Raw genomic sequence first — 27,953 nt, 5'->3', positions numbered from 1 at the left:
TCTTTTGTTCCTGTAACACTTTTGCCCTCAATTTTTTTGTCTAGTATCTATCCCCTTTCCTGCTTTCAACACACACACACACACACACACACACACACACACACACACACACACACACGTCAAATCAACAAATGAAAGTATGATTTTCAACCGGACCCTCTTGGATTTGTTTGGGATTAGGTATGCATGTAGTATTTTCTTCTTCTTCTTCTTCTGCTTTTACGGCCTCATTGGACCACTTCAGTCAATCATTTCTGGTCCTCTTCTTTGGTATTTTCCCCTTCCGAGTGGCCCAGTATCTCTTCATTCTTTCCGATGCTTTTCGTCGTTCCTCATCTGTAAATACCCTTTTCATTGTATGTCGTTTGTCAATTTTTGGTTTAAATCTTATTTCTGTGTCCCTCAACTTCTTTAAATTTGGCGTTTTGTTCTGCAAATCATCCAGAGTTATTTCCAGTTCTTCCATATCCTCTCTTATTTCCTTAAGCCATCCTCCTTGTTGTTTCAAATTCCAGAGTTTCTCAATAATTTTCCTTGATAATCTGGTTTCTGGTGTCCTCAGAATGTGACCACAAAAAGAGATCCTTTTCTTTCGTATAGTATCGGTGATGGGCTCCAGTTCTCTGTATACCACTTCATTTGGAACTATCCGCCATTGCCCAGCTTTTTGATATTTCTTATTTATGCATGTTCTAGCAATTCTTCTCTCTACTTTTAAAATTTTATCAATTCTGTTTTTCTGGGTGACTTTAAAAAGAGTTTCACTTCCGTATGTAACCTCTGGTTGAACCACCGTCTTGTAATGTTTTAATTTTGTTTTAATTGATAGACATTTTTTATTGTACGTAGACCATGTTAGTTTTTGAGCTTTTATCATTTTATTAGTTCTTGCTCGCCATGCAGGTTTCTCGTCCAATTTATGTGTTATAATTTCACCCAGGTATTTAAATTGTTTCACTATTTTAATTTCCCTATTGTTCACTGTGATGTGATCTATTACAAGTGGATCCGTTACCATTATTTCAGTCTTTTCAAATGATATCTGGAGTCCTAATTTTTGTGCTATATTTTGTAAGCTTGTTATTTGTTTCGTGGCTTCCTGAATATTATTAGCTAGTAATGCTAGGTCATCAGCAAATCCCAAGCAATTTAGGTTTATTTTATCTTTCTTAGTTCCAATTTTAATATTCATAGGATTTTCCTTGTACCATTCTCTCATTACATATTCAAGAGCACAATTGAATAGCAATGGTGATAAACAATCTCCTTGTCTCAACCCTGTTTTAATCGTAAATGGTTCAGATATTTCTCCTCTAAATTTTACTTTGGATTTGGTGTTTGTTAAGGTTAACTGTATCATTTTTATTAATTTAGGATGAAGTCCAAAACTCCTTAATATTTTCATCATTGAAGATCTATGGATGCAATCATACGCCTTTTTGAAATCTACAAAGGTTATGACTAGTTGTTTTTGCCTTCTTTTGTAGACATCCATAACTAACTTCAAGGTGATTATCTGTTCTGGGCAGCTTCTCCAGGATCTAAACCCTCCTTGATATTCTCCCAGTTCCAGTTCTAGTTGATCTTTACAGCGGTTGTATAGTATTCTTGACATGATCTTATACGTGCAGTCCAAAAGGGAAATTCCTCTATAGTTGTCTGGATTTGATTTTTCTCCTTTCTTATGTAATGGATGTATTATAGCAGTAGTCCAATTTTCTGGTAATTTCTCTTCATTCCAGATTTTTACTATGCATTGGTGTAATGCTATCTTTACTGGTTCTGCTGCATATTTCCAAAGTTCAGCAAACGTTTGATCTTCTCCACTTGCTTTGTAGTTTTTATAAAGTAGTATTTATAAAGAGTAAAAAAAAAAAAAAATTTTTTTTTTTTTTTTCCAAATTTTTCTGATGAAAGGTTACTGAGTAACAATACTGATTTGTTCACAACTTCTGATATAGTTAAGCTAGATTAATGAAACAAGAGTTAACTTGAAAGCTATTTGAGGGGCTTTCATATGATATAAAACATAATTAACTGAAAACATCTATAGATTCAGAAAAATTATTATTGAATTTACTGATTTTTTAAAAAACTGTGTTCTTAAAATTCTCATAAAATGTATGTGAAAGATACTCCTTTCATCTACAAATTGTGAAACATACAACTTGAGACGAGCATGGGATAACTTTCAAACTTAATTTTGTTTAAGATGATACTATAAAACAGCTCCAAAACTAATTTATTTTAAATATTAGGCCTATTTTAAATCAGATGTGTGTTAACGTATAGCTAAATGTGGACATGAAAATAAATTAGTATATAATAATAAAAAATAAAAAAAATTTGTCTTATCATGATGATTTAAAATACAAGTTGCAAACCTGTAAAAAAAAATCCATATAGAGTTAGGCCAAAAATTAGGTAGTTATTACTTCTTGTTACTTAGCTCATATGAGTCATATCAGTCCAATTCCTCATGTTTCTAGTCAATCTATTGTTTGCACATAATTATTTCTGTTTGGGATAATGTATAAGTTCTTCTTGTAGCAGTTTGAGGATTCAGACAGCCTTTACTTCACTGCTGCTTACACACAGAATGTGATGTTGTTGATGTGAAAGTTGTAGATGTTGCATGTGTATTTAAAAAACTGTGATTTCATGCTTTTCCTGTTTTTCTTCTTCTTCTTCTTCTTCTTCTTCCAACTACACAGGCTAACCAGCAGTGACCTTTATATTCACAAGCAGTATAACCACTGATGTCATCAAATGATATTGGATCACTGTCAACAGCTGTTAACAGTTCAGTAATGTGTTGAGTCTGAGTACACTTTTATTATTATTTTTTTCTTGCTTAGGAGAATAAAAATATGAAGTTTTTTGTGTCCCAGCAACTGTGCAGCATTTCTCAAATTGTTCTGTAAGTTTCAGTTCTTCATTTTCATGAACTTCCACCGTAGCATATTTGAAATTGTGTGGGCATTGCAGACTTGCTCAGGCAGCCAGTCGTCACTTAACTGTTCCCTAACACCATTACTAGCTCCTTTACCATAACAGTTGCCTGAAAAAAGGTCACATGACTTCTATATGGAAATCATCTTCACGATAGCAGACGTTGATGAAATGCTTTCTATTTTTATACTGAGCTGTCACTCTGTCAGAGAAGTAATGTATTTTACTTGGTTCTCCTTAAATTTTTTGGTCACAAAGTAATCATGCAGGAATAGAAATGATCCATAGTTACAGTGTCAGGTGTGAGGTGTTCATATATGATGGCAAGACTTGTGCACTCAAGTTTGTCGCCATCCTTGTAATAAACTACAAAGGATAAATTGTTGCATGTGTGTTGGTCCAATGGTAACACTGAACTTCATCCTGCGCAAAAAAATCCGTATTTCTCAACAAATCACCAAGAACTCACTCCCTTTATGCTCATTTTTCAGTCTTTTTTTGGGAGATTGATTATTGACTGTCCATAAAGGAATGGCGTGTAAACGATTTTAATTTGTGGGGGAGGGGGTGGGGGGAAGATCCGGTTAAGTAGTTGGAGGATTTTGTGACTGTTGACTGTTCTTAGGGATGAATGATCAACAGAGACCCATTGTTTATTAATGTTATCTGGTTAATATCATTAATATCCAACAATTCTTGTAAATACCATTAAAGCGTTTCTGCACCTGGACAGAACTGACATTCACCAATGTGGCGAACAGGTAATGATAGGTTACACTTAACTTTTGAAATTGAGCCATTGTAGGTTTGTATTGGAGTATCATCATTCATTGTCGGATGAGGAATGCTACCTTCACTGGGTCAACATAAGTTTAAAGCTTTGGTGAATACCACTGCTTGTAGCTAAAATAAAATTTTTGGGATGAAGCTCAGCAGACTTCGGAAACCCAGTGTGGAGACCTGGATAGTTGTCTTAGAAGTGTACATAAATTTCTTTCAAATTACTTAAATTTAATAATTTCTGAACGTGAAATTTATCTCCCTCAATTCTTACAAGCACAAAATCTTTTTTGCGAAGAATTGACCTGCTTATCTCACCAGAACAATAAAAGTTTTTAACAAAATTGGCAGTCCTCTGATGAAAAGTCTTGTAAGGTATTGGATGGGAAGAAGACAAAATACCCTGACCCTGTTCAGGAGTGATCTGGAGAATGGGTAAGCAGCAGTACTGATGATGCTGTGGTGAATGGGAAGGTGTCATCATTAAGCAGTTGTAAGAGGGTACAAGATGACTTACACAAAATTTCTAGTTTGGGTGACAAATGGCAGCTAACTCTAAATGTAGAAACACGTAAGTTAATGCAGATGAATAGGAAAAACAAACCATAACGTTGGAATACATTACTGGTAGTGCACTGCTTGACACAGTAATGTTGATTAAATATTTAGGCAAAATGTTGCAAACCAATATGAAGTGGAGTGAGCATGTAGGGACCGGAGTAGGGAAGTCAAATGGTACTTAGGTTTATTGGAAGAATTTTGGGAAAGTGTGGTTCATCTGTAAAGGAGACCACATGTAGGACACTAGTTCGACCCATTGTTGGGTACTGATAGTGTTTAAGATCTGCACCAGGTGGAATTAAAGGCAGACATTGAAACATTTCAGAGGTGATCTGCAAAATTTGTTACTGGTAGTTTCAAGCAACGTGCAAGTATTATGGAGATGTTTCAGGAACTCAAATGGGAATCACTGGAGTACAGGCAACGTTCTTTTGTAGGAGCACTATTAGGAAAATTTATAGAATCGGCATTCGAGGCTAATTGCAGAGCAACCCTACTGCGACAAAAGTATGTATCACATAAGACCATGGAGGTAAGCTTAGAGGGATTAGGCTCATATAGAGGCATATAGATAGTCATTTTTTCCCTCGCTCTGTTTGCAAGTGGAACAGAAAAAGGAATGACTAGTAGTGGTGCAGGGTACCCTCCGCCATGCACCATTCAGTGGCTTGCAGAGTATGTATGTAGAAGCAGACTTTCACCAAATCTTTTAGCCTTTTCTATGTAGTGTTCAAAATGAGGTTTTTTTGTTTGTATTAAGATAGATATTTTGGATATGTTGGTCTATTTATTAATTTTGAGTTAGAAATTTAGCTAGTGCTACACTTTAAAACATAGTTATTTGTATGAAAGGTACAATTTTGTAGCCCAAGCAATAATTACAACTAAGATTTTGTAAAATTGTCACAGGTAGCAAAATAAAAGCAATTCACTATCTGAATGACATTTAACACAATAATGATAAACATAAAATTACTTTTAATAGTGATCTCATGCTCATCCCAAGTTGAGACTTTCAGAATAGGTAGACGAAAAAATAACTTTCACATTTTTTTTATAATTTTAAAAATAGTTTTGCAAAATTTAACAGATTCAATAATGTTTTTATTTTAAAAATATATATATGTATTTTCAACTAATTACGTTTTATATAATATGAAACACCCTTAAAAGAGCTTTGAAGTTGACTCAGTTTCATTGTTCCAGCTTAATTAGAACGGAAGTTGTGAATAAATCAATATTGTTTTGCAAGTCAAAAATACTCTGTTTTTCCACCCATTACTCAGTATCCTTTCCTCAGAAAAATGCTGAAAAAAAATTGTGGTACTCTTTATGAATATTACATGCATACTTACTTCAAATAAATCAAAGAGGGTCATCCATTCTGTATTTTCCATTGTTTGGACAGTGAACTGTTCTACATGACATTAAGTTTGTGCTCATTCTTGTTCCCACAGCTCTTACTGGAAGGTGCAGAGACAAGTCTTCTTCCCCGTGATGTAGGAGTGTAGAATGAGACTACATTGTAATTCCTATTTAAATTGTCATGATCTTTGTGCTAAGTATGGGGGGAGGCAAACGGCTCTCATCAAACATAGAAAAATTTCATCTTTTATACTTGCTTAATATTTTCAACTTTTCATTTTCCTAATCCATTCATATTTCTCATTACAGGACATTCAAAACAAGGCAGCTGCTCGAAAGACATTAGCAGTTCTGCCACAGCATGCGGTAAGCCTATTAGATAATAGCATTGACTGTAACAAAGTCTTTAATGTTGTTTTTATATTCTAGTGTATAAGATATTTTATTGCAAGTCAAGGGTACAGAAAAATTCAGAACATTGAGATAAACCCCGGTGTCCTTAAGGGGAAACATGGAATTCCTTTTTGATTTTCTTTTGGGTAAGAAATTTATTGAAGGAAAGTGAGGTGAGATTGGCAGTTGCTGTGCTACTGTGTAAGCAAAATACATGTGCTAGCTGGAAGTTCTGTTAGCACGGAATTTTGCAATTGGAAAAATCTTATCTGATACTTCTTTTTACTAATAATTTCCCTAAAAATTTGAGCTTTGATTCTTATGGCTTCTATTACCATTCATAGAATGAGATTCCATTCTTTTCCATTTAGTGATCTGAAACCTGTTCATGAAATGATGTAAATAGTATTGCAGTTGTCTGGACTAGGACACTCCCTACAGCCCAGTGGAGATGAAAAGTCTGTGTTTGTGGCACCATGATTGAAAGTTGGAACGAGTTACAGAATAAACAAGAAGTGGTGTTTAACTAGGAAATTGCATACAAATACCTTACCATTTGCCCCAAACATCACTGCAGTTCTGTGCAAGATGATAGGCTAATAAGCCTCAACTGTTCTGGAAGCTTGCAGTTTCTGTACATCAGCTACTTTGCAGGTGGTTTTCACTAAAGGCTTCTTCCAACATATGGTTCGTAATCAGTGTGTTGACATGATAGAATTGTAATAAAATTTCCAAGTTTGCTTTAGTACTTGGGTTGGCAAGTTCATATAAGCATAATTTGTCATTGCTTATAAATGATTCTGCCAAGCATATTGCTTCCAGTGCAAAGCCAATGCACCATTACATTTAGAAGTTTTGATAGTTTGGCATAACAAATGTGATGACAAACTAATACTGTGCAATTTATTAAAAACATAAGGTTAGTCCTATCCATGAACGTCTATAGATTTCTATTGACGCAATGAAATTTGAAAGAATTAAGCTGAGAGGGGGGGGGGGGGGAAATAATAATAATAATAATAATAATAATAATAATGAAATGGTGAGAATCCTGAGTAGTCACTGGTTGCTACAATACAGAGCAGCTGAAAGGGTTACATGGAACAAATGTTTCAGAGTGGAAGCATAATTACGAATCCTTAATATATATTTAAAGAGGTAAGAAAAGATATATATGATGTAACGAAACAAGAGTAGATCAAGACTGAAAAATGTTTAGGAGCAGTGTGGACGTGTTTCAGTGAAAACTGTAATGCATGTGTTCAGGGTGCAACATTACTAAAAATCCATACTTGTGCACTTCTACATGTGTTTTGGCATTTTTTGATATTTGAGCATGTAAACAGCTTAGTTAATGATGATGTTCATATTGCTATTTTTTTAAATTTGATATTGATCTTTTATTGCACATGCAATGTTTCATTTTACAATTAAACTACCAAAAACATTAAATCAATTTGCTTATGTCTGTGGCTGTTACTGCCAACTATGTCATTGACTTTCATGTTGAGTACTGTTAAATAAATTTTTGAACTGGCTTTATATGGTTTTTCAGCAAGAGGTTCATGACAATTGTCTTTCCCTGTTTCATTGTAGAGAAGTAAAAGTTGATACGAGGGTAATCCCAAAAGTAAGGTCTCCTATTTTTTTTTTTTTTTATTATAAGTACATAGTCCTGTTTATTTCTACAATGGTTTACATCAGTTTACAGCTTGAGCATTTAGCTATTTTTTGACATAATCACCATTTGTGTCAATGCATTTTTGTAGACACTGTGGCAGTTTTTGTATGCCCATGCCATACCAGCTTGCCGCCAAGCTGTTCAGAAAGTTATGAACCTCTTCTTTCACCTTGTCGTCGGAGCTGGATCGCTTTCCGGTCAAATGTTCTCGTCACCCGTGACAATTGAGTCCAGAAAGTTGTCCTGTTCAGCTGCAAGGCGATGAAGAAATGCGCAGGAAGCATCAACTTGTTGCTGCATGTGGTCTTCAGTCAACATGCGTGACACCCATCTTGCACACACCTTCCAGTAGTTCAATGTTTCTGTTAAAATTCTGTGAGCGGTGCTTCTGGAAACCTCAGGAACCAACGTACAGAGATCATCCAGGGTGATCTGCCGATCTTCACGCATCCTTTGCTCAACCTTCAACACAGTCTCTTCAGAAATTGACAGTCTCCCGCTCCTTTGTTCGTCGTGAATTTCGGTCCAACCAGCTGCAATCTCTCTACACCACTTACGAACATTTTTGACATTCATACATGACTCAACATACACTTCCGTCAATTCGCGATGGATTTCAATCGGTGCAATGCCCTTTGCATTCAGAAACCAAATGACTGCGCGCAATTCACACTTGGCGGTAACATCCAACGGGAGCTCCATTCTCAACGCCTCCCAAGCCAAGACTGAGCGCCTCAGCATGGCGTGCGCATGTTTACACACAGCGCATGAAGCACTCTTCATAACAGTGTGACCAACTGCCACACAAACAGAGTTCTGTATTTATAAAAAAATAAAGAGACCTTACTTTTAGGATTACGCTCATACATTCATCTGTATTATTGAGTAGTTTAACAAGTTTTAGCCGAGTCTCTACTCATATGTGGTTGTGTGGGAATATCCAGTGTAGTTCTTACTAAAATTCTTACATTCCGTGTGAAATTCTTAATGTGTTGTTATTTAGTTTATAAGGACTTAGAATTTTAAAAAATTGTTTTTTATAATTTCTTTTCTAGCCATCCTCAGTACGAAGACCATCAGAAACTTACAAAGCGTCATTTTTAAAACCAAAAAATCTGGTACGTTTTATTTTTAAAACTTTCTCTGATAAGTATTAATAAATATAAACTAGGCGTGGCTTGCTTGATAATTGTCACTAAAAATTTGTTTTGATCAAGAATCAGTTAAGATGTTTTCCCTCAATATAAAAGTTTATTGGCACACTGCAAACTAAAAATTTTACGTGAGAAAGAGGTTATTCTGATTTGGTGAACTTAGCTCAATGCACTTCTTTATATGATAATGCTTTTATTAATTGAAATAATTAGAAGTGTTGGTGGCCCTGACAGGTCATTGTATTCTTTCTGTTAAATTTATTTGCTAGGTCCTTATTATTTATCTTTGTATTGAGCTACTAGGATCGTGTTACAAATTACTCTTATTTATTTGCTGTTTCTTATTCTTCCAGTACTGTTTCATCTTCTCTCCATGTTGTCTTTTCCTTTCTTCTGTTCATGTTGATGGCCCCTCCCCTCCCCTCAGGGGGCTCACGACTCTTTCGTAGGGCGTGGAGTCCGAAGCTATTGCAGTGCTGACTTCCTATCCTGTACTGCAATATTCTTCTCTTCACCACCTTTGACAAAAGTAGCTTGTGGTCCTTTTCTGGGATTCTGCAGGTTTTTCTTTGGTTTGTACCAACCTGGAAAGAACACCTTAAATAGTGCCTACTGCATACATTGTTAAACACCATCTGCTCTAAATACCTATGTAGGCTCTTATTTGCACTTCAAAGCCAACATAGTAGCCAATCCGATGTGGTGGCCGGGATGGTTCCTTTGAAAGGGCACGGCCGACTTCCTTCACCGTCCTTCCCTAATCCGATGAGACCGATGACTTTGCTGTCTGGTCTCCTTCCCCAAAACAACTCAACCCAACCTGATGTGGTGAGGTCATTACTTACACAGGGATCACACTGTTGATTGAGCTACTAGCATCCCCGTGGATGCCAAGGAGTAGATGCCCATCTTCCTTGGGCAACAGCACTCCCAGCAATAGCCATCCTACCAGTTGGCCTTTGCTGTAGCTGGGTGGCACCCTGGGGAGAGTGCTTGATCATAGTAGGTGGTGTCATTGTGGGCATTTTACACATGAAATGTTGACCAACTGTTCTGGGTCTTGTCCTTTACGGTGGTATTTGTACCTATGTGTTGGTTCTTGCTGAACACCTTGCAATAACACCGGTGTCCTTTTCATATCTAGCTGTCTTTCTACTGCATAAATGACAAGTTGAAGGCATCTCTCTTAAGTTTCACCCCCACCAAGCTGAATCCGTGAACCTTTCACTGACTGGGAACTGCTTCAGGCTCCTGCCTCATTTCACAATACGGCCCCAGGCTCTGACTCAATTTCTGATCAGATGATTCGTTACCTGAACATTCAAAAGCTACATCTACTCAGGGTCTTCAGCTGTATTTGCCTTTAACGTGTCTTCCCTTCGCAATTGTGGAGGGTTTATTTTATCTTATGTCATGTTCTTTAGGACCTAATTGAGGAGCAAGTCTCCATGGTCATGTAACTAGTCAGTACGCAAAATTATAACAGAGAAGTAATTATAGATAAAATGGAACGTATACGTATCCTCTGCAGACAGCAAACCATAAGTTCAAATGTACATAATCAGCAACATATAACACAAGAATTAGTTTAATTTTTTAATATTTCCAGGAGATTCGCGACAGAATAGGAGTTGTGAGCTGTGAGGAAACTCTTCAGACTAGATTTGAAAGTGTGTGGATTAGTGCTAAGATTTTTGAACTTTTTTGGCTTCTTATTGGAAATGGATGCAGCAGAATACTGCATGCTTTTCTGCACAAGAGTCAAGGAGGTGCGTTCCAAATGCAGATTGGATTTCTGCCTAGTATTAACTGAGTGAAAGCTGCTAATTCTTGGGAATAAGCTGATATTGTTGACAACAATTGACATTAAAGAACACATGTATTCAGAGGCCAGTCTCAGAATTCCCAGACTACTGAACAGGCGGCGACAAGAGCTTTGCAAACTTAAACAGCATATGGCTCGAACCTCCCATTTCTGAGCCCAAAAGACCCTTTTTGAATTGGAAGAGCTGCACCAAAAATTTGTACCATGTGTCATAAGCGAAGTAGACTACTTTTCCTGTTGAACCATCACATATTTCAGATACTTTTCTTATGGTAAATAATGCAACATTTAGTTTTTGAACAAGATCCTGAACCTGGGCTTTTCACTACAGCTCTCTGTCTGAATACCTAGGAATTTGAACTGTTCAGTCTCATTAGATGTATGTCCATTCTGTGAATCAAAATGACTGTTTTGCTGAATTGTTTGTTAGAAATTGTAAAATCTGCGTCTTGATGTGATTTAGCGTCAATTTATTTTCTGCAAGCCATGACTTTATTTCATGAACTGCGTTATTTTATAATGTGTCAAAATTGTACACAACATCCTTCACTACCAAACTGGTGTCATCAGCAAACAGGAACATTTTACAATCACCTGTCACACTGGAAAGCATAGCATTTATATTAATAAGAAACAGCAGTGGCCACACCACCAACCCTTGGGGCACCACCCCCCAGTGCCCCACTGGGACTGCTCGTTGTAGCCATTCTCAATCCTGCGGAAAATGACCTGTTGTTTGCTCTTAAAGTAAGAGTTAAACCAATTGCGAGCTGCTCCCATTATTCCACAATAGTCCAACTTCTGCAATAATATTTTGTTATGAACACAAACAATTTAGTTAAATCAAAGAAGACACAGTCTAGCATTTACAGAGAAAATAGCATTTTCAGTCATTAATCCCATTCTAAAACCAAACTATACATTTGACAGCAAAGTATGTGAATTGATAAATTACCCTTGTATATGAAGCTTTTTCAATAACTTTAGCAAATGCAGATGCCTCAAAGTACGTCTAAAATTTTCTACGTTATTCTTTCTTGATTTTTAGTAAAGGTGGCATCACTACTGAGCATTTTAATAGGTCAGGAAATTGACCATTCCAAAAGGAAAAGCTACAGATATGGTGAAGTACTGGTCTAACATATGCAGAACAGTATTTTAGTATCCTGCTAGAGACCTCGTCATATCAATGGGAGTCCTTAGTCTTCAGTGATTTAATTATTGACTCAATCTCCCTCTTATCAGTATCATGGAAGAATATCTTGGATAACGTCTTGGAAAGTTATTTTCTACGACAGTTATGTGATTCCCTGTAGGAACCAAGCTTCTATTTGGTTCACCTGCTATATCCAGAAAATGATTATTAAATACTGTACAAATAACTGACTTATCAGTAACTGAAACATATCTACTACGCACTGAATTTATATTCTCAACCTGGTGCTACTGACCACACATTTCCTGCTTGACTGACCATATGGTTTTATTTTTGTCATGATAATTAGCTATTCTATTGTGTGTCACATACGTTTTGCAATCCTGATAACATTTTTAAGCACCTTACAGTATTGTTTTTAATGGGCTGCTGTAACTCTGTTGTGACTGTTTCTAACATTTTGGTGTTATTCCCACTTTGTTCTACATATTCTTGCGGCCCTAGTCAGCCACCCAGGCTGCCTGTTAGTGCTAGTACCCTGTTTTGAACATTCTAGTGGAGAGAAACTTCAAAAGAGGATGAGAAATGTGTCGAGGAAAGCATTATATTTATTTTCTAGGTTATTGGCACTTATATACCCTGCTGCTCTTGTTCCTTAAAGAGGTTTAGAAAGGTCTGTTGCAACTGGATTAATTTTTCTGAGTAGTTTATAGTTTTATTTAACATGTGATTGAGCACAAAAACCTTTTAGTGATAAAATTTGTGCATCATGGTCTGAAAGGCCATTCACCTTTTTGCTAGCAGGATGTCCCGCTAGTAATGAAAATGAACAAAAAATATTGTCAGTTGTTGTGCTACTGTTCCCCTGCACTCTTGTTGGAAAGAACACAGTTTGCATCATATGATATAGATTAAGGAGAGCTGTATTTGCCCCAAAGGTGTCTTCCTTTCGCAGTGGTGAGGTAGTTTCATCTTCCCAATCATTAAACCAGGCAAAAACCCAATGTTTCTCTACTGTTACCGACTTATTAAGCCTTGCTAATGTGCTCTGCACACTTCTGGAAATGATCGTTACCTGCAGACTGTGCTGGTCTCTCATGTATCAGGGCATTTTGTCCTCGTATCAGAGCCACAAATGACCATCTGGTCCGGTAAACAGCATTCCAACAGGCATTTTCCTAAGTGTCAGCATTTCATTGCATCCTTTTTGACCTATATAAGGCATATGACACCACTTGGCACCCTCACATTTTACTTTCACACCCTCACATTTTACTTTCACACCCTCACATTTTACTTTCTCACCATGATGAGCTTTTGACACTCCCTGTTGTTTTTTATTCATCAGTTTTGATCCCATCGATTTTTCCCAGTTCAAGTTCGTACATCACTCAGCTCTCCATAGATCCAAGGGAACAGTGTCCCACATACCACTGTCCTGAGTATCACACTCCACATCACTATCAATGGGTTACTAACCTCTGTTGGACTGCAGTTCATCCCCTTTATGTCAATGACTTTTGCTTTTGGTACAGCTCTCACTCAGTAGCTTCAGTTGAATGCCATCTGACTTGTCAGTGTGAACCCTTTCTCATGGTTTCTGATTCTCTCCTGGAAAAACACAGGTCATGTATTTTTGTTGTCGTACCATGGTCCATCCTGACCCAGATCTCGATTTTTATACTCAGTGTTTGGAAGCTGTTGCACAATCCCGTTTCCTGGGCCTCCTTCCTCATAAAAAGATGACTTCTTTGCCCTACATTCCTCAACTAAAGATTAGTTGCATTCAGAAGCTTAAAGTGCTCTGCTTCCTTGCCTACATCACATGGGGTGTGGACTGCGCTACTTTCCCAAATTGCCAATTGATCCCTCTGTCAGGTGTTTGGGAGGTGTGACCTGAGATGTGAACAATCACCTATGGCAGGTGCACCCCCATGTGACAGGAGCCCCCAGTTGGAAATAGCATGCCATCGGAGACACTGGCAATCATGGGGGATTTTGTCACAATGAGTCAATGTCTACGAAATGTAAACTGAATGAAGCTAACGATTCAAAGACCCTTCCAGCTGCACCACGGTTCCTTGTGGTTTCACGTACTGAAGACAGTCAGTCCTTTGCTACGGTAAATCCGTTTATTATTCAGAAAGGTGTTGATGAAATTGCCAGCCCTGTGATATCCTGCTCTCGTTTGCGGAATGGCACTTTCCTTTTGGAGACTACTTCTGATTCTCAAGCACAACAACTGCTTGCCACTCACTTCTCCACAGCTGTCCTGTCCGTGTCGAGCCCCATAGAACTTTGAATTCTTCCCATGGTGTTATTTACACAAGACTGCTCGACAGTCTAGCCGAGCCTGAGATCCAGTCACAACTCTGATCAGGGAGTCATTGCCGTCCATCAGGTGATGAAAAAGGTAGATTCCTCCTTAGTGCAACACGCGCTCTTTCTTTCTCACATTTGATAGGATGGTGCTTCCGTCCAAGATCAAAGCAGGCTATGAAATTCACACAGTCCTACCATACATTCTGAATCTAATGCGCTGCTACCAGTTTAAACCACACTAGAACGTCTTATCGACACCCAGCCAAATATGCAACCTGTGGTAGGGATGTGCACGAAGGCGATTGTCCGCCTCTGTCTCCCTGCTGCATCAACTGCAATGGCAGCCATGCTGCTTCCTTTCGAGATTGTCCCATGTATCTTGTTGATAAGCGGGCAGTCCTGTAGATTCATGTAAGGGAAAAAGTGCCTTACCAGGTTTTTTGCAAGTTACTGGATAGTCGCAAACCCTGCTTTCCACCGTCTGGCGCGTATAGTTCTGTTCTTGCCATATCTCATTCCATGAAGGACATGGCAATGCAGACATGCGACCTCAGATTCATCTCTGAGGTTGTGGAATCGCCCAGTGCCAAGCCGTCACCTCAAGGAGTGAAGCCACCAGCTACACAACCTGGCAGGCCAGAAAGGACAGAAGCAGTACCCATGAAGACTTCCTGCATCCCTCCAGCCAAAATACTGGAGTCTTCCTTTGCTAACCAGAAAGGCTCAAAGAAGTCCAGCAAACATAAACAGTCTTCTCCTTCGCCGACTTGAAGAGCCTCTTCACCAGTGTCACCATGTGATACCTTCGCCCGGCCAACCACTATGCCGTTTCTCTGCATTGGACTCCACAGACTGACAGCACAAGAAAACTGATGCTTCTGTGGACCTCGTGGAGCAGGATCCTCCTGCTTCTGTGCCCTGTAGCAGTGAGTCTTCACAGGCTGTCACTCGGCAGCCACTGAGGTGACATTCCTTCATTTTTTCATCATCATGACTCTCCTCCAATGGAGTGTTCACAGCCTTTGATCCCACAAAGAGGATTTGTAGCTGTTTTTAGCATCGCACTGTCCCCTTGTACTCTGCCTTCAGGAGACAAAATTGCGTCCTCACGACCACTTGAGCTTTCTCACTCTTCCCGGTCCGTTTTGACCTTCCTCCTGAGGACAACATTCCATCTTGTAGGGGAGTCACGCTGCTTATTTGGGTTGATCCTCACAGTCATCCCCTTTTCCCTGACTATCCATCTTCAAGCTGTTGCAATTCGCTGTTCCCTTCCTCACTTGACTTTTTCCCTTTGCACCATTTATATCCCTTTGTCATTTGATGTCACCAGGGCAGGTTTCCTTCAGCTTATTGGGCAGCTACCTCACCCCTTTCTACTACTTGGTGACTTTAATGCACATCGTCCCCTTTGGTGTTCTCCCAGAACCTGTTAAGAGAGGTACCCTCTTGGCTGACCTCCTTAATCAACTTCACCTATTCTGCCTTAACACAGGAGGATCCATATTTCCTTCTGCACTACCCAACTTGCCCATGGTCTCGAGTGGTCTGTCCTTTCTGACACCTACTTGAGTGACCATTTCCCATGTGCTATCCGTTTGCTGACTCCTACCCCACCTGCGTGCACACCTAAATGGCAATGTACTACGGCTGACTGAAGGCTTTACCCCTCCCTGGCAAAGTTTGAAGAACAAGATTTCCCCAGTTGTGATGACCAGATGCAATATCTTACAGACATTATCCTTACCGCTGCAGAACGTCCATTCCTCGCACTTTCACTTTACCATACCGTGTCCCAGTCCCTAGGTGGACTGAGGCATGCTGTGGCGCAATTCACGCAGATGTGCACTCTACCTTTTTAACTGTTATCCTACGATGGCAAACTGCATTCATTATAAATGGATGCCAGCACATTTTCGCGTTCTTTGGGATAGCAAAAAAGATAGCTGGATTTCATTCACTAATTCTTTCAGTGTTCCACCCTTCCTCTGTTGTGAGGGCCAATCTCCGATGGCTCTCTGGGACCAAGATCCATTCCCCAATTCCCGGCCTGACAGTAGCAGATGAAATCATCGTGGACCCTTTTGCTATCTCCAACACCTTGGGCCGCCATTTTGCGGAAATTTTGAGCTTTTCCCCACTATAAACTTACCTTTCTCCATCGGAAACGAGCAGAGGCGGCTCAGGTGATACCCTTATCTTCCCAGAATCGTGAGTGCTAAAGTGCTGCCTTTACTATGAGCGAGCTAGATCATGCTCTCAGTTCATTCTGATGCTCCACCTCAGGCCCAGATGCTGTCCACATCCAGATGTTGCAGCACCTCTTGGGGACAAGCACTTTTCTGCTTACTACTTACAACCACATCTGGGCAAAGGGCACATTTCCCACAAGCTGTCGTGAAGCCACCATCATACCTGTACCTAAGCCCCATCTCTCTCACCAGCTGTGTTTACAAGGTGATTCATGCCGGCTGGTATGGTGGCTCAAGTTTTGCAGTTTACTAACCACTGCACAGTGTGGACTTACAGTACTGTGTTCTGCAGTTCACTATGTCATCAATTTGTCCACCCATGTCATGAATGGTTTTCTGTGGAAATCCCAGATTGTGACCATATTTTTTGATATGGAGAAGGCCTACAACACCTGCCAGAGAACTGGTATCCCCGCACCCTCTACATGTGGGACTTCCGTGGCCGCCTGCCCCGTTTCCTTCAGGAATTTTTAAAAGACAGAGTTCTCAAGGTGTGTGTGGGTTCTGCCTTGTCGGGCACCTTTATCCAGGAAGACGGTGTGCCTAAGGGTTCCATCTTGAGTGTTGTACTCTTTGCTATCGCCATTAACCTTATAATGGCCTGTCTCCCACCGGGCATCTCCGGCTTCCTTTTTGTTGATGATTTTGCAATCTGCTGCAGTTCTCCATGGAACTGTTTCACTGAGCAGTATCTACACCTATGTTTTGATCATCTTTGCTCCTGGAGCATCGACAATGGCTTTCGTTTTACCACTGACAAAACCATCTTTATGAATTTCTGGGGGCACAATTGGTTTCTCCCACCATTTTTACATCTTGGGCCTGTTGCTCTTCCATTTGTTGAAACTACTAAATTCCTGGGGCTGATGCGCAATAGGAAACTCTTCTTGGTCCTCCCATGGGTCTTACCTGGCAGTTCACTGTATGCTGTCCATCAATGTCACTTCCTGGGGTGCAGATCAAGCCACCCTCCTCCATTTGTAGCAGTCCCTTGTCTGTTCGAAATAAGACTATGAGTGCTTCGTTTTTGCGTCCGCGCGTCCGTCCCTCTTACACCACCTAAACACTATCCATCCTTGTGGCATCCGTTTGGCCACTGCCGCCTTTTACACTAGCCTGGTTGAGAGTCTGTATGCGAACTGCCACAGTCCTACTGCTGTAACTTTCTCTATCACCTTCAGTTTCAAGACCTTTCCATGGAACTTCGCGACAGTGCCCTTGTGTAGATTGATGGCTCTCGAACTGTCCATAGTGTCGGGCGTGCCTTTGTCATTGGCACCAATGTTTTTCGATATCGGCTTCCGGCACACTGCTCAGTGCCCACCCCTTAGTGCAACGGGTCCAGGTAAACTGTCACTTGCTCACATTTGATGGAGCCACTGTGTTGTTTATGTGGATTCCTGGTCATGTCAGTCTGCCTGGAAGCGAAGCTGCTGACACTGCTGCCAAGGTTGCAGTCTCATCGTACCTCATCCCGCTACTTCCTATATTCCCTCTGATGATCTCTGTGTTGCCATCTGTCGGCAGGTGGTTTCACTTTGGCATCACCATTGGTGCTCCCTTCGTGGGAATAAGCTCCAGGTTATTAAGCCTCTCCCAGCAGCTTGGGCAACCTCCTCTTGGCCCTCCCGCTGGGAGGAGGTCATTTTAATTAGGTTGTGTATTGGGCACTGCCTTTTTAACCATCGTAATTTGTTAAGTGGTGCTCCACCGTCACTTTGTACACATTGCGCCCAAGTTTTTACTGCCCGCCATTTCCTACGGAATGCCTATTTTTTAAACTGTTTACATTCCCGCTTTGGTTTGCCGTCTGAATTATCAGCCGTTTTAGCAAATGAAGCACGAGCTGTCGGAGGCATTTTACTCTTTATCCGTTGTAGCAGTATGGTGTAGGCTATTTAATTTTTATTTGTGGACCTCCATTTGTGTATAGTGTCTTTTATAGATCTTTCTCCATGTCCCTGTTCTTAGCTGTCTTCTCTTATGTCACTTAGGATTGATGTATAGTCGTTTTTTAACTCTTGTCTGTCTTCGTGTTCTATAGATTTGACTTGAATCAAAATGGAAAATCCAGGATGGAATTTAACAATATTATGAATTGTGCAGGTGGGAACTTTCCCTGCAATACATCCTACATTCCTGTATACCTCCTGGCCTCAACCTTCGTTAGTCACTGTCCTCACCCATCCAGCCCCTTCCCTGTTCCCGTTCCAGCACTACACAGCCATCATTCCATCATCTCACCCAGTCTTTTTATTACTCTCCTTTTCCGCTATTCCCCCCCCCCCCCCCCCCCCCTCCCCTTGTCTCCCCTGTCCTCAGTCTGACCTGCAGCACTTCACTGTCTGCCACCCACCCACCCAGTTGCTACTCCCGTCATGCACAGGTGGTGCTGCTCGCAATGTGGTTTCTGTTGCTGAGACTGCACTCGTGTGTGAGCTGCGTTTGACTTGGGCAAGTATGACCGCTGTTTTTTTCTTTTCTTTCTTTCTTTCTCCCCCCCACCCCCACCCCCCACCCTAAAACAAAACAAAACAAGCAATAATGTTTATTGCCTTCAAAGGAAGCATGCTTAAATTTATAGATGATTACAGGTACAGAAAAAGCTTCTAAAGACTAATTGAATAAAATTTTTAGAACAGATGCGCGGAGCATCAAGTATTAGATAAGGTGTTCGATTGAATTACTTTAAAGAATAAGATTCCTTAAGTTTCGAAGTAGGAAAATAGGGAAGAACAAGACAGAAACTTATAAAAGGTGTACATGAAAACTACAGACGAAAGTTCATCCTGTGGCAAGTTAATAGCAGAACTGGGGAGCCTGACCTCTGAACGAAACAAATGGAGTATGTGTAGCTCCTCGGCAGACAGCTAGAAATAGAGATGAAGGACATTGATGGTGCAAAAAATACAAAATTTGAAAATACAACCTCCTTTCAGGTAGATTTTCGCGTCTGTGCAATTCACAAATTTGTCGAGTCTGAAGATGTTAATCTACATATCATATAAGCTTTAAAGATCAAAATTATGTAGACAACTTTATTCATAAAATAAAATAGAAATGATGCATTCAAAATTAATAAACATTCACATAATGAATAAGAACCTCCCAGTATATACGCTGCCAGTTGCCAGCTAATCGAATTTTACTGCCAGCCTATCGCTACAGTTAGCCAAGCAGAAAATCGAAACTCTCACTTTGATTTCCTTCTGAAATTTGCAAACAGATCATTGTCGTCATCATGTATTTCTCAAACCTCCGTTGTTTAGATACTTCTTTACTTACAGTCACTTTTGCATTTTCCTTTTCATCACAATAAATGCAGCACAAGCTCCTAAGCAAAGAAGGGGATCCACAGCAGTCTGCTTGCACAATGAGGTAACATGTGGACGTGAGAATGCCCATTCATACATGCGTTCATTCCACAAATTTTGTGCATGCATTTGTATTCCTAAGTGTCTACGGTTGCACTCGAGGAAAGAGACATTGTGGGGACATAACTTACCCTCTTGTGTTCAGACAGTACCAACTCTTGGTCTCCTACGGAATTGCCATTCAACAATCCCCCAATCACCCTGGTTATACCTTCTCTCCCAATTAGAATGCGCTTCGCAGCACTCTGCCAGGATCTCCTTCTCTCCATCCTGGAATGCACTCCTCGTGTTTTCTTGTAAACAGCCCTTCCCCTCTTGGTTGGTGCCCAAGACGTGAATGAGGACTGATCTATTTCAAGGACTTGAAGTCTTTTGCCCCATGATCTTTTGGTGTCTTACGTTCAGGAGTTTCAGGGTGCTACCATTTTTTACACTTAATGCTCGATAACCATGGATAAAATTGGATATGCTTTTACATCCCTTGCCGGTTGTTGCCAGGATCACAGTGTTATTACAGCGGAATTGATAATGTTCTGAGTCTTCCACTTTATTAAACGGGTCTTTTTTTGACTGACTACCTAGTGGACCATTTGGCTAGAGTGGTGGTTACTTGGCCCCATTTGCTTTGCTGATCCCATCTGCAAATCTGCAAGTACAAATAAGACATCTGCTCACTCAGGGCCAGAGTGACACCTGGTTGTCAAATGCTCCCTCTAATAAAGTACATACTATGAAGTAGACTACTGCTGTATAGTGCTCTTCTTTCCGTTCCTCGTGAAAGGAGTCCTCCATCCTATGATGCCCCCTTATTGATGACACCAGGCTAACGCCCAACCCTGCCCCCATGACCAGCTCACACTTTGCCCCTCTTTTTTCATTGCTCGCCTTTTCAGCTACACCATATTTTCTGTTTTAGATGTAGCACTCTGCTGAACGCCATGACTAAACTGAAGCAGGGTTGGGTTGCATGCAGAGGCCCAGGGATGGCCACTTAGTGCCTTATGTGTTTCTCTACTCTTGTTTTTATTATTGACAGTCCAACTGGCTTTTGGGTTTCCTCACTTTTACTGTTCTTCAGCCTCTGTCTTCGACATTCTTTGGGCTGGTGTGGGCTGGATGCAGGGCAGGGCATTTCTCATGATTGAATGAGCCTTTCTCGCTATTGGATAAGCCTTGGGAAACTCCATCTTCTATGACCTATGTACTGGTTCAATCCATACATTTCTCCGTAAATTCTTTCTTCGGTCTGCCATCAGTATTTCTCTAATGGCTCGGCATCACTGCTCCTATATACTTCCATCAGCAGAACATGTTCTTGGGGTTCCCATCAGTTCTCACTTCCAACCCACTATGGATTGCATTTTTCCACTAATTTGTCTTTCAAGTACCTCTTTTTCCTTTCATGTTAAGCCAAAAATAGTTTTGACTCATAATTAAATTATAACTTTCCCCTTAAAAAGCTGTTGACCCCTGTCTTTACATGGGAAGGCATGCCAACTTCATTAGAATCATTCCTACTAAAAAAGTAGTGCGCTGTTAATACTGTCCAGTGGTTGGTAACTACTATTGCACATTTTTGCTGTGAAAATATATGTTGTAGGGTGCAAATCTCTGTATTCAGTCTCATCATTAATCTTGATAAAACAGCATGTCGTCCATTTCCCAGTGCCCTCTTTATGTGAAGCTTCTATCGGCAATTCATGTTTGTGGCAATTGTAGCAGACAATTAAGGCATCTCCCCTCGAAAACCGCGACAACCTCCACCAGAATAAACAAATTGGTATAGACCCTGGTAAACTTCCATCTACATCAGTTACAAAAGCAAATAGATTTTAGATGATGTAAGAGTCCGTGAACTGTTGCTGTTGTGGAATGTGATTTTTCATCCCAGCTATGCTTTCATAATATCATTACTGCTACAAAGAAAGAAAACTATTTCATATAGGACGAATCTGGAGCAACAAGACTTCAGTGCTGTTACTGCATATCTTCACTGTAGACATCATGCCTCAGTAAGGTGGTGTGCTTTGAATACACAGTTTTAACCCTCTAACGGTAAGGTGAAGTTTTTTGACATAAACGGTAAGGTGGGGTTGGATCAGACCCCACCCTCCAAATATCGATTTTTCGGGGTAAAATAAAAAATGAATAATGGGAAAAAGTTTTATTATCAATTAAACACACATTATATTTGTTATAACAAGTATTTTTTTTTATTTTTATAGTCAATAAGTAAGAATATAAAGTACTTTGGAAAAAATAGGAACTTGATTACAAAAAAATACCTTAATAGAAATATTCTCTATAAAATTATTGAAAACATGGTAAAAATCAATCGATTCAGTCATCAACTAGGAACTTGAGTGCTTTAGAATTTCTAAAGATAGGTACTAAATGAGAAACATCTTTTACTACTTGTAGAAAATAATTATAGTGTCAACAGTTTCGAAATATAAAGTTCTCAATAATAAATGTCTTTGTACACGTAATGTAATAGGTGGTTTCTGAACAGTTTTCTGCATCGATATTGTTGCCATCCTGTGACTCAGCCTCCTGTCGGAGAAACTCGTTGTATATCTCCTCAGGAGTTCTAAGGAGTTGATGCGCCATTTTAGTAAGATACTAGAAGAGAAAACAAAACTTAGATGTAATATAAACATCAATATGGGGTTGAATCCTCCCCACAAAAGAAACTAATAAGTGTGACGTAAACAGTAAGGTGGGGTCGGATCCAACCCGAGCGCGGGTAATGTAGGTTTCAGATAGAGGGGGTGCCTGTAGGTCACTCACCAGACTGACGTGGCCTCCTCGGCGTTCTCGGGACGACTGGCTGTTACGGTAGCTGGAACCACAGCGCTCTCAGAAAAGGGAGTGGGGAGTTATAAACAGAACAGATTCGCTGGGGTCAGATCCAACCCCAACCTTACCGTTAGAGGGTTAAATGTCTCTTCCTCAGTTCTATGTCACTGTGATATTGATGGCTTTCTGTTTTTTAAGAAAGTTTCATTTTTCTATATCGCTCATTTGCTGCAACAGCATAACTTGAAAATCATGGTTTTTCATGTAAGTTCAAAACAAGGGTTGCCTTGTCTTCAACTACTTTTCAGTCACCAAACTACACACTGCTCATAGGAGTTCGGTTATCTTTAAAAGTAGTTAAAACTAGGCAGCTGAAGCTAAGGCAACCCTCATTTCACACCTGTATGAAAAATTATGACTTCGATTTATGATGCTGTTGCAGCAAATGAGTGAAGTATACATTGTCCACTCCCGTAATTATCGTGACCTTGACCCATGGGAACATACTGTCCCCACACCCTCCACCCAACAGTTTCCACCCTCCTCCGTGCTATCATTTCCTCCCCATTCTCATCTCCCACCCTCTTTGTTTGCCACCCGCTGTCTTTCTCCGCTCTTCTCCTGTTTTGCTCCTTTTTTTCCCATGTCCCTGCCCCACAACCTCTAGTCCCTGCACAGAATGCCAGATAGTGATCATCTCCTCCCCCACACCCACCCACCCACCCACCCACCTACCCACCACCACCACCACCACCACCAGTATGGTACTACAGGGTGTATACGACCAGGGACAACCGGAGATCTGGGAAAAACCCGGGAATTTTTCCAAACCAGGAGAAAACCGGAAAAAACCCGGTAATTGTTTAGAATTCCGGGAATTTTTCATTGTTTTAGTTTTCAGTTAAATTTTTGTGATTTTTGACTGGTAAGAACCAATACTCTAACAAAGGATATTATTGTATCCTGCTACTGCAGAATGATACTGCAGCAACAAAACATGAACGGGAGGGAAAAAAACGAAAATAAAACTTAAATCGCAAAGGAAATGCACCGTACACAACAGCAAAACAGTCTTATACAAGTGTCTGCCAACAGTAAAGTGTGTCAAAGGCTTTAGGGACACTACACAATGCTTTATAACAACAAATTGCCTCCGATGAGCGTGAGTTGACAACTGTTTAGATTAGATTCGTTTGAGCAGTTGTGGGCGGGCTCTTGCGCATGCGCAGTTGAGTCGTGTATGTGTAGTACCTTCTCCCGCTTCTGGTTACGGAAGTGTGACTGGGCGCCACTACTTAATATTGCCCCGGTTTGGAAATATCGTAGATCCAGGCCTGATGCACAGAGCAGTCCGAGTTGTGGTGGGGAGGTGGGTCGTCTCCACGTGACCTGTGTTTACATTCAGTGATTTTGTTGTTTCCTCTTCGTTTATTGCTCTCACGTTAAATGATAACAAAATGGATTTTGCGGCTAAGAGCTATCAAATGAATTAAAATACGTTCACATAATTACGGCAGGCTAAAATATGTTAAATAGTTTCAGATTTTATTTCCACCTTTGACAGTCAAGCATTAATCGCCTTACAGAACAATGAAGTTATTTTTGCTGGTTTGCTAAAGAGATTTGGCTTTTATTAATCCTTTCTACTGAGGCAGTCAATTTATTTGAAACGAAGTGTTTAATTTCACACTATTGGCTAGTTTCAACTGTTTGCTGCATTTCAGGTGCACGTATAGCATTATGCTATAATAAAGAACCAAACATGAGTACTGGTACTCCAAGGAAATTTACATACGGATGTGCATTTTAAGCGGAATTATACACTTTAGTATGGTTCACAAAATCCCGACGCTCTTGAAGTATCCTTTGATGTCTTGTTTCTTTTATGACATAATTTAAAATCTTTTAATGTTTCATACGTACGAACATATGGGCTTCCTGCGTCATCGTAGCTGCGCAAGCGCGGTGACGCCAGTTATCTGGCGCTTTCTTGCAACTGCTGAAACGAACCTATTTCTAACAGGTCGTGGTAAAATATTGCGAATGGTGGTTTAAAAAAAGTGTGTGAAAGCTTATGGGATTTAACTGCTAAGGTCATCAGTCCCTAAGCTTACACACTACGTAACCTAAATTATCCTAAGGACAAACACACACACCCATGCCCGAGGGAGGACTCGAAAATGGTGGTTTGAAAAGCAGATTTCCTTTTACACAAGATGAATTATGTGTGAGAATGTATGATGAATTTCTTAAATCGCAAAGCGTTTGACTCTCATTTAAAAATTAAGTCTTTGAGGACGACCATTTAGAAGTATTTCAAGCCCAGAAGATGAGACATTTGCGTTGTTATTAAAAATTTTGCTGGCACATTTGTGTGTGTATCTTAAAGTGCAACACGCGCAAAAAAGATCAACGTTATATGTGGAAGTGTAGCTTCTCTTCCAACTTATTAATCTTCGAGACCAATGTTATATGTGAATGCTATGTATATTAATTTAAGCCATTAAAGTTTCATATTTGTGTATTCGCGCTACTTAAGAGTGATCTTGCTATTGGCTGACTACATCACGTGTCCTATTACTGTCATCAGCTTGCGAGATCACGTGAATGAGCTATGATGCTTACAAAAGCGCATCGCAATCTCAATTTCAATGCTTCGGAAAGGGACATGCATTATTTGGTGGCATTCAAATTTACACCTTTGTAATACGAAAATATGCAGCGTACATGTTGCTGCACATCAAAGGTCTTTCAAAACGTGTTTTTCCCCCCTCAGTTTAGTTTTCTAAAGTGCCGGGAAATTATACATCGGTATATAAAACCATAAACATTCAAAGGATTGATGACTTTTACAGTGCCGAGGAAGAGTATACTGTCACTTAACACGGAAAACGTGTATTTCTATACGGGAGAAAGTGTATTTTTAACAGGGAAATCTGGGAATTTTTTTTCCTTGTCCACACATACACCCTGTACTATCCCTTTCCTGCCCTGCCCCCTCCAGATTGCTGCATTCTGGCCAGAGCTGCCAAGTCAGTGGTCATGTGTGGCGCACTTGTTTGTGAGTAGGAATGGTGTGTTTCTCTTTTGCTGATGGAGGCTGTGGCTGAAAGCTTTGTCTAAGTGTCTTTTAATTGTGCATGTCTGCAACTCAATGTGTCTTCTTTACAGTAAGCTTCAGTCTCTTTTCCTAAATTGTTGATATTTCTACCTGGAGTTTCCATTGTTTGATTTTACTGTTTGTATTCCATTGCCTTTGCCAGATAACATCAGACAGTTGAAGAGAGAACACTTTTTGGCTTCAGAAAGATAGGTGGGAGTGCAGTTTGATTTCAGTTCCGTCATTGAATAATGGTACACCTCTTCCAGGGAGAAGTGATTTGAGTTCCATCAACAATTAATTATACTCTCCCTTCTCCATGAATCAGAACACACTGCACCAGTGAGTAAAAATGCAGTACCAATGCTACATACTTTCCAGTTATGAGGTATTAAATCTGTGATCAGATCTCACAGTCAACGTGTTGCTGGCTGATGTTCTCTGCCCTAAGGCATCACTGAATGTTACTATGAAGGGCATTTGATTAGCACACAACCCTAACAGTTAATGCCAGTTTTGGAAAACCAGACTACTTTTACTGCTCCCCCTCCCACTCCTTCTACTCGTACCATATTGCATACTTTCACTTTTTGTGCAACTGTCGTAAGGCATGATATACACATTCTATTAAACATTATATGCACACGCTCTTCATATTGGCTGACATTATTACAACTGTATATTCCTTAATGTCTTCTCCATTGCAAGTACGATGATGTTGCTGAACTTTTTGATTCCCAGTAATATAATGCATAAAAAAACTGTTATATTTCAGAAATCCACCAAACAGATCCTCCTATACCAGAATCAATTCAAGCCTCTTTCAATTTCTATTCACAAAAGCTCTCAAAATTTAAACAGCCTTCCTCTTGAATGACAGTTAAATGTCTTAAACCACTTCGCTACTTCACTGACTGCAAGTACGCTACTTGGAAGAATTACCGTATTTACTCAAATGTAAGCCGCCCTTTTTTTCCAGTTTTTGTAATCCAAAAAACCGCCTGCAGCTTAGAATCAAGTGCAAAGTAAGTGGAAGATATGAAAAATGTTGGTAGGTACCGCTACAACTAACTTCTGCCATAGAATATACTGTATTTACTCGAATCCAAGCCACACCTGAAAAATGAGACTCGGAATTCAAGGGGAGAGAAAAGTTTTAGACCAGACCTCCAAATCGAAACAAAGTTGGTCCATTGTAACCTGAGAAACAGTTGAGGTCAAATGGTTGAAGATACGGCTACAGTAGTTTGGTTCGAGTCGTAAGCTTAACTGTTAAGCTTTACCAAGTAGCTATTGCTGTGTGTCAGGCGCTCTGTCCGTTTTTATACGGGTACCTTTCCTTTTCACATGCTTCGTCTGGTTTGAATTGATTCCTTAATTTGCTTTGATCTGATAAGTGCCGTTCTCTTTGTTATAGGTGTTTACGACGCTCTAAGCTGAAAATGCATTATTGTACTGTGTCGTGCATTGTTTGTGACATTCTGATAATGAGTATTTACAACCTGTTGCCGCTCGCGGCGTTACTTGCTTTTGTGCGTGCTACCGCGGCTTACAATAAAAAAAAAGCGAAACAATGGCAAGAGACAGCTATTTGTTACTTACACTGCAGCTTTCTTTGATAATGATCAACAAGAACCAAATAATAGACTGCGTATGATAGATGATGCTCTGAACGAGAGTTTAGCGAAAATTTTTCTCTGTTTGAAAATCTTTGCAGACGCCTCTTTAGTACATTACATTCTGCACAGAAATTAGATTCATCTTAGATTTATAAATCTAGTCAACTGTCGTGCTTCATTTCTGACTGTATCACTATTCACCATAAGAATAATACGAATATAAACATGACATGATATGTATATTCTCTCGCGTTTGCTGTTGTCTCACTCTAGTTTCACAGTTTATTAGGCAGACAGGATTTAAATGAGATAGCAGCACACAAGAAAGAATACATGGCATAATGTTTACAATATTCTACGTTTTCTTTTAATTTATTTACTGACACAGAGGTTTTGGCACCAGTATTTATCTTTGTGCTGCAAAGCATGCCTGTGTAGCGCTACACCGTATTTACTCGAATCTAAGCCGCACTTTTTTTTTTTTTTTGTAATCCAAAAAACCGCCTGTGGCTTAGAATCGAGTGCAAAGTAAGAGGAAGTTCTGAAAAATGTTGGTAGGTGCCGCCACAACTAACTTCTGCCGTCGAATATATGTAGCGCTACACAGGCATGCTTTGCAG

The 27,953-nt window shown here is 39.9% G+C and overlaps 1 protein-coding gene across 3 annotated transcripts in view; it reads left to right on the top strand.

Moving 5' to 3' along the window:
• The window catches only part of LOC126411844 (uncharacterized), a 180,331-nt gene that overhangs the window by 107,887 nt on the left and 44,491 nt on the right, over positions 1 to 27,953 (top strand). For all 3 annotated transcript variants that reach the window (XM_050081398.1, XM_050081396.1, XM_050081395.1), the window contains exons 4-5: positions 5,968 to 6,024; positions 8,788 to 8,850. In XM_050081398.1, coding sequence (XP_049937355.1) covers positions 5,968 to 6,024; positions 8,788 to 8,850 — 120 coding nt within the window. The remainder of the gene's footprint in view (positions 1 to 5,967; positions 6,025 to 8,787; positions 8,851 to 27,953) is intronic.

Source organism: Schistocerca serialis, chromosome 1 (assembly GCF_023864345.2).
Source record: "Schistocerca serialis cubense isolate TAMUIC-IGC-003099 chromosome 1, iqSchSeri2.2, whole genome shotgun sequence".
Classification (NCBI taxonomy): Eukaryota; Metazoa; Arthropoda; class Insecta; order Orthoptera; family Acrididae; genus Schistocerca; species Schistocerca serialis.
Note: the sequence above shows the minus strand (reverse complement) of the source record. Positions and strands in the feature narration are given on the sequence as shown.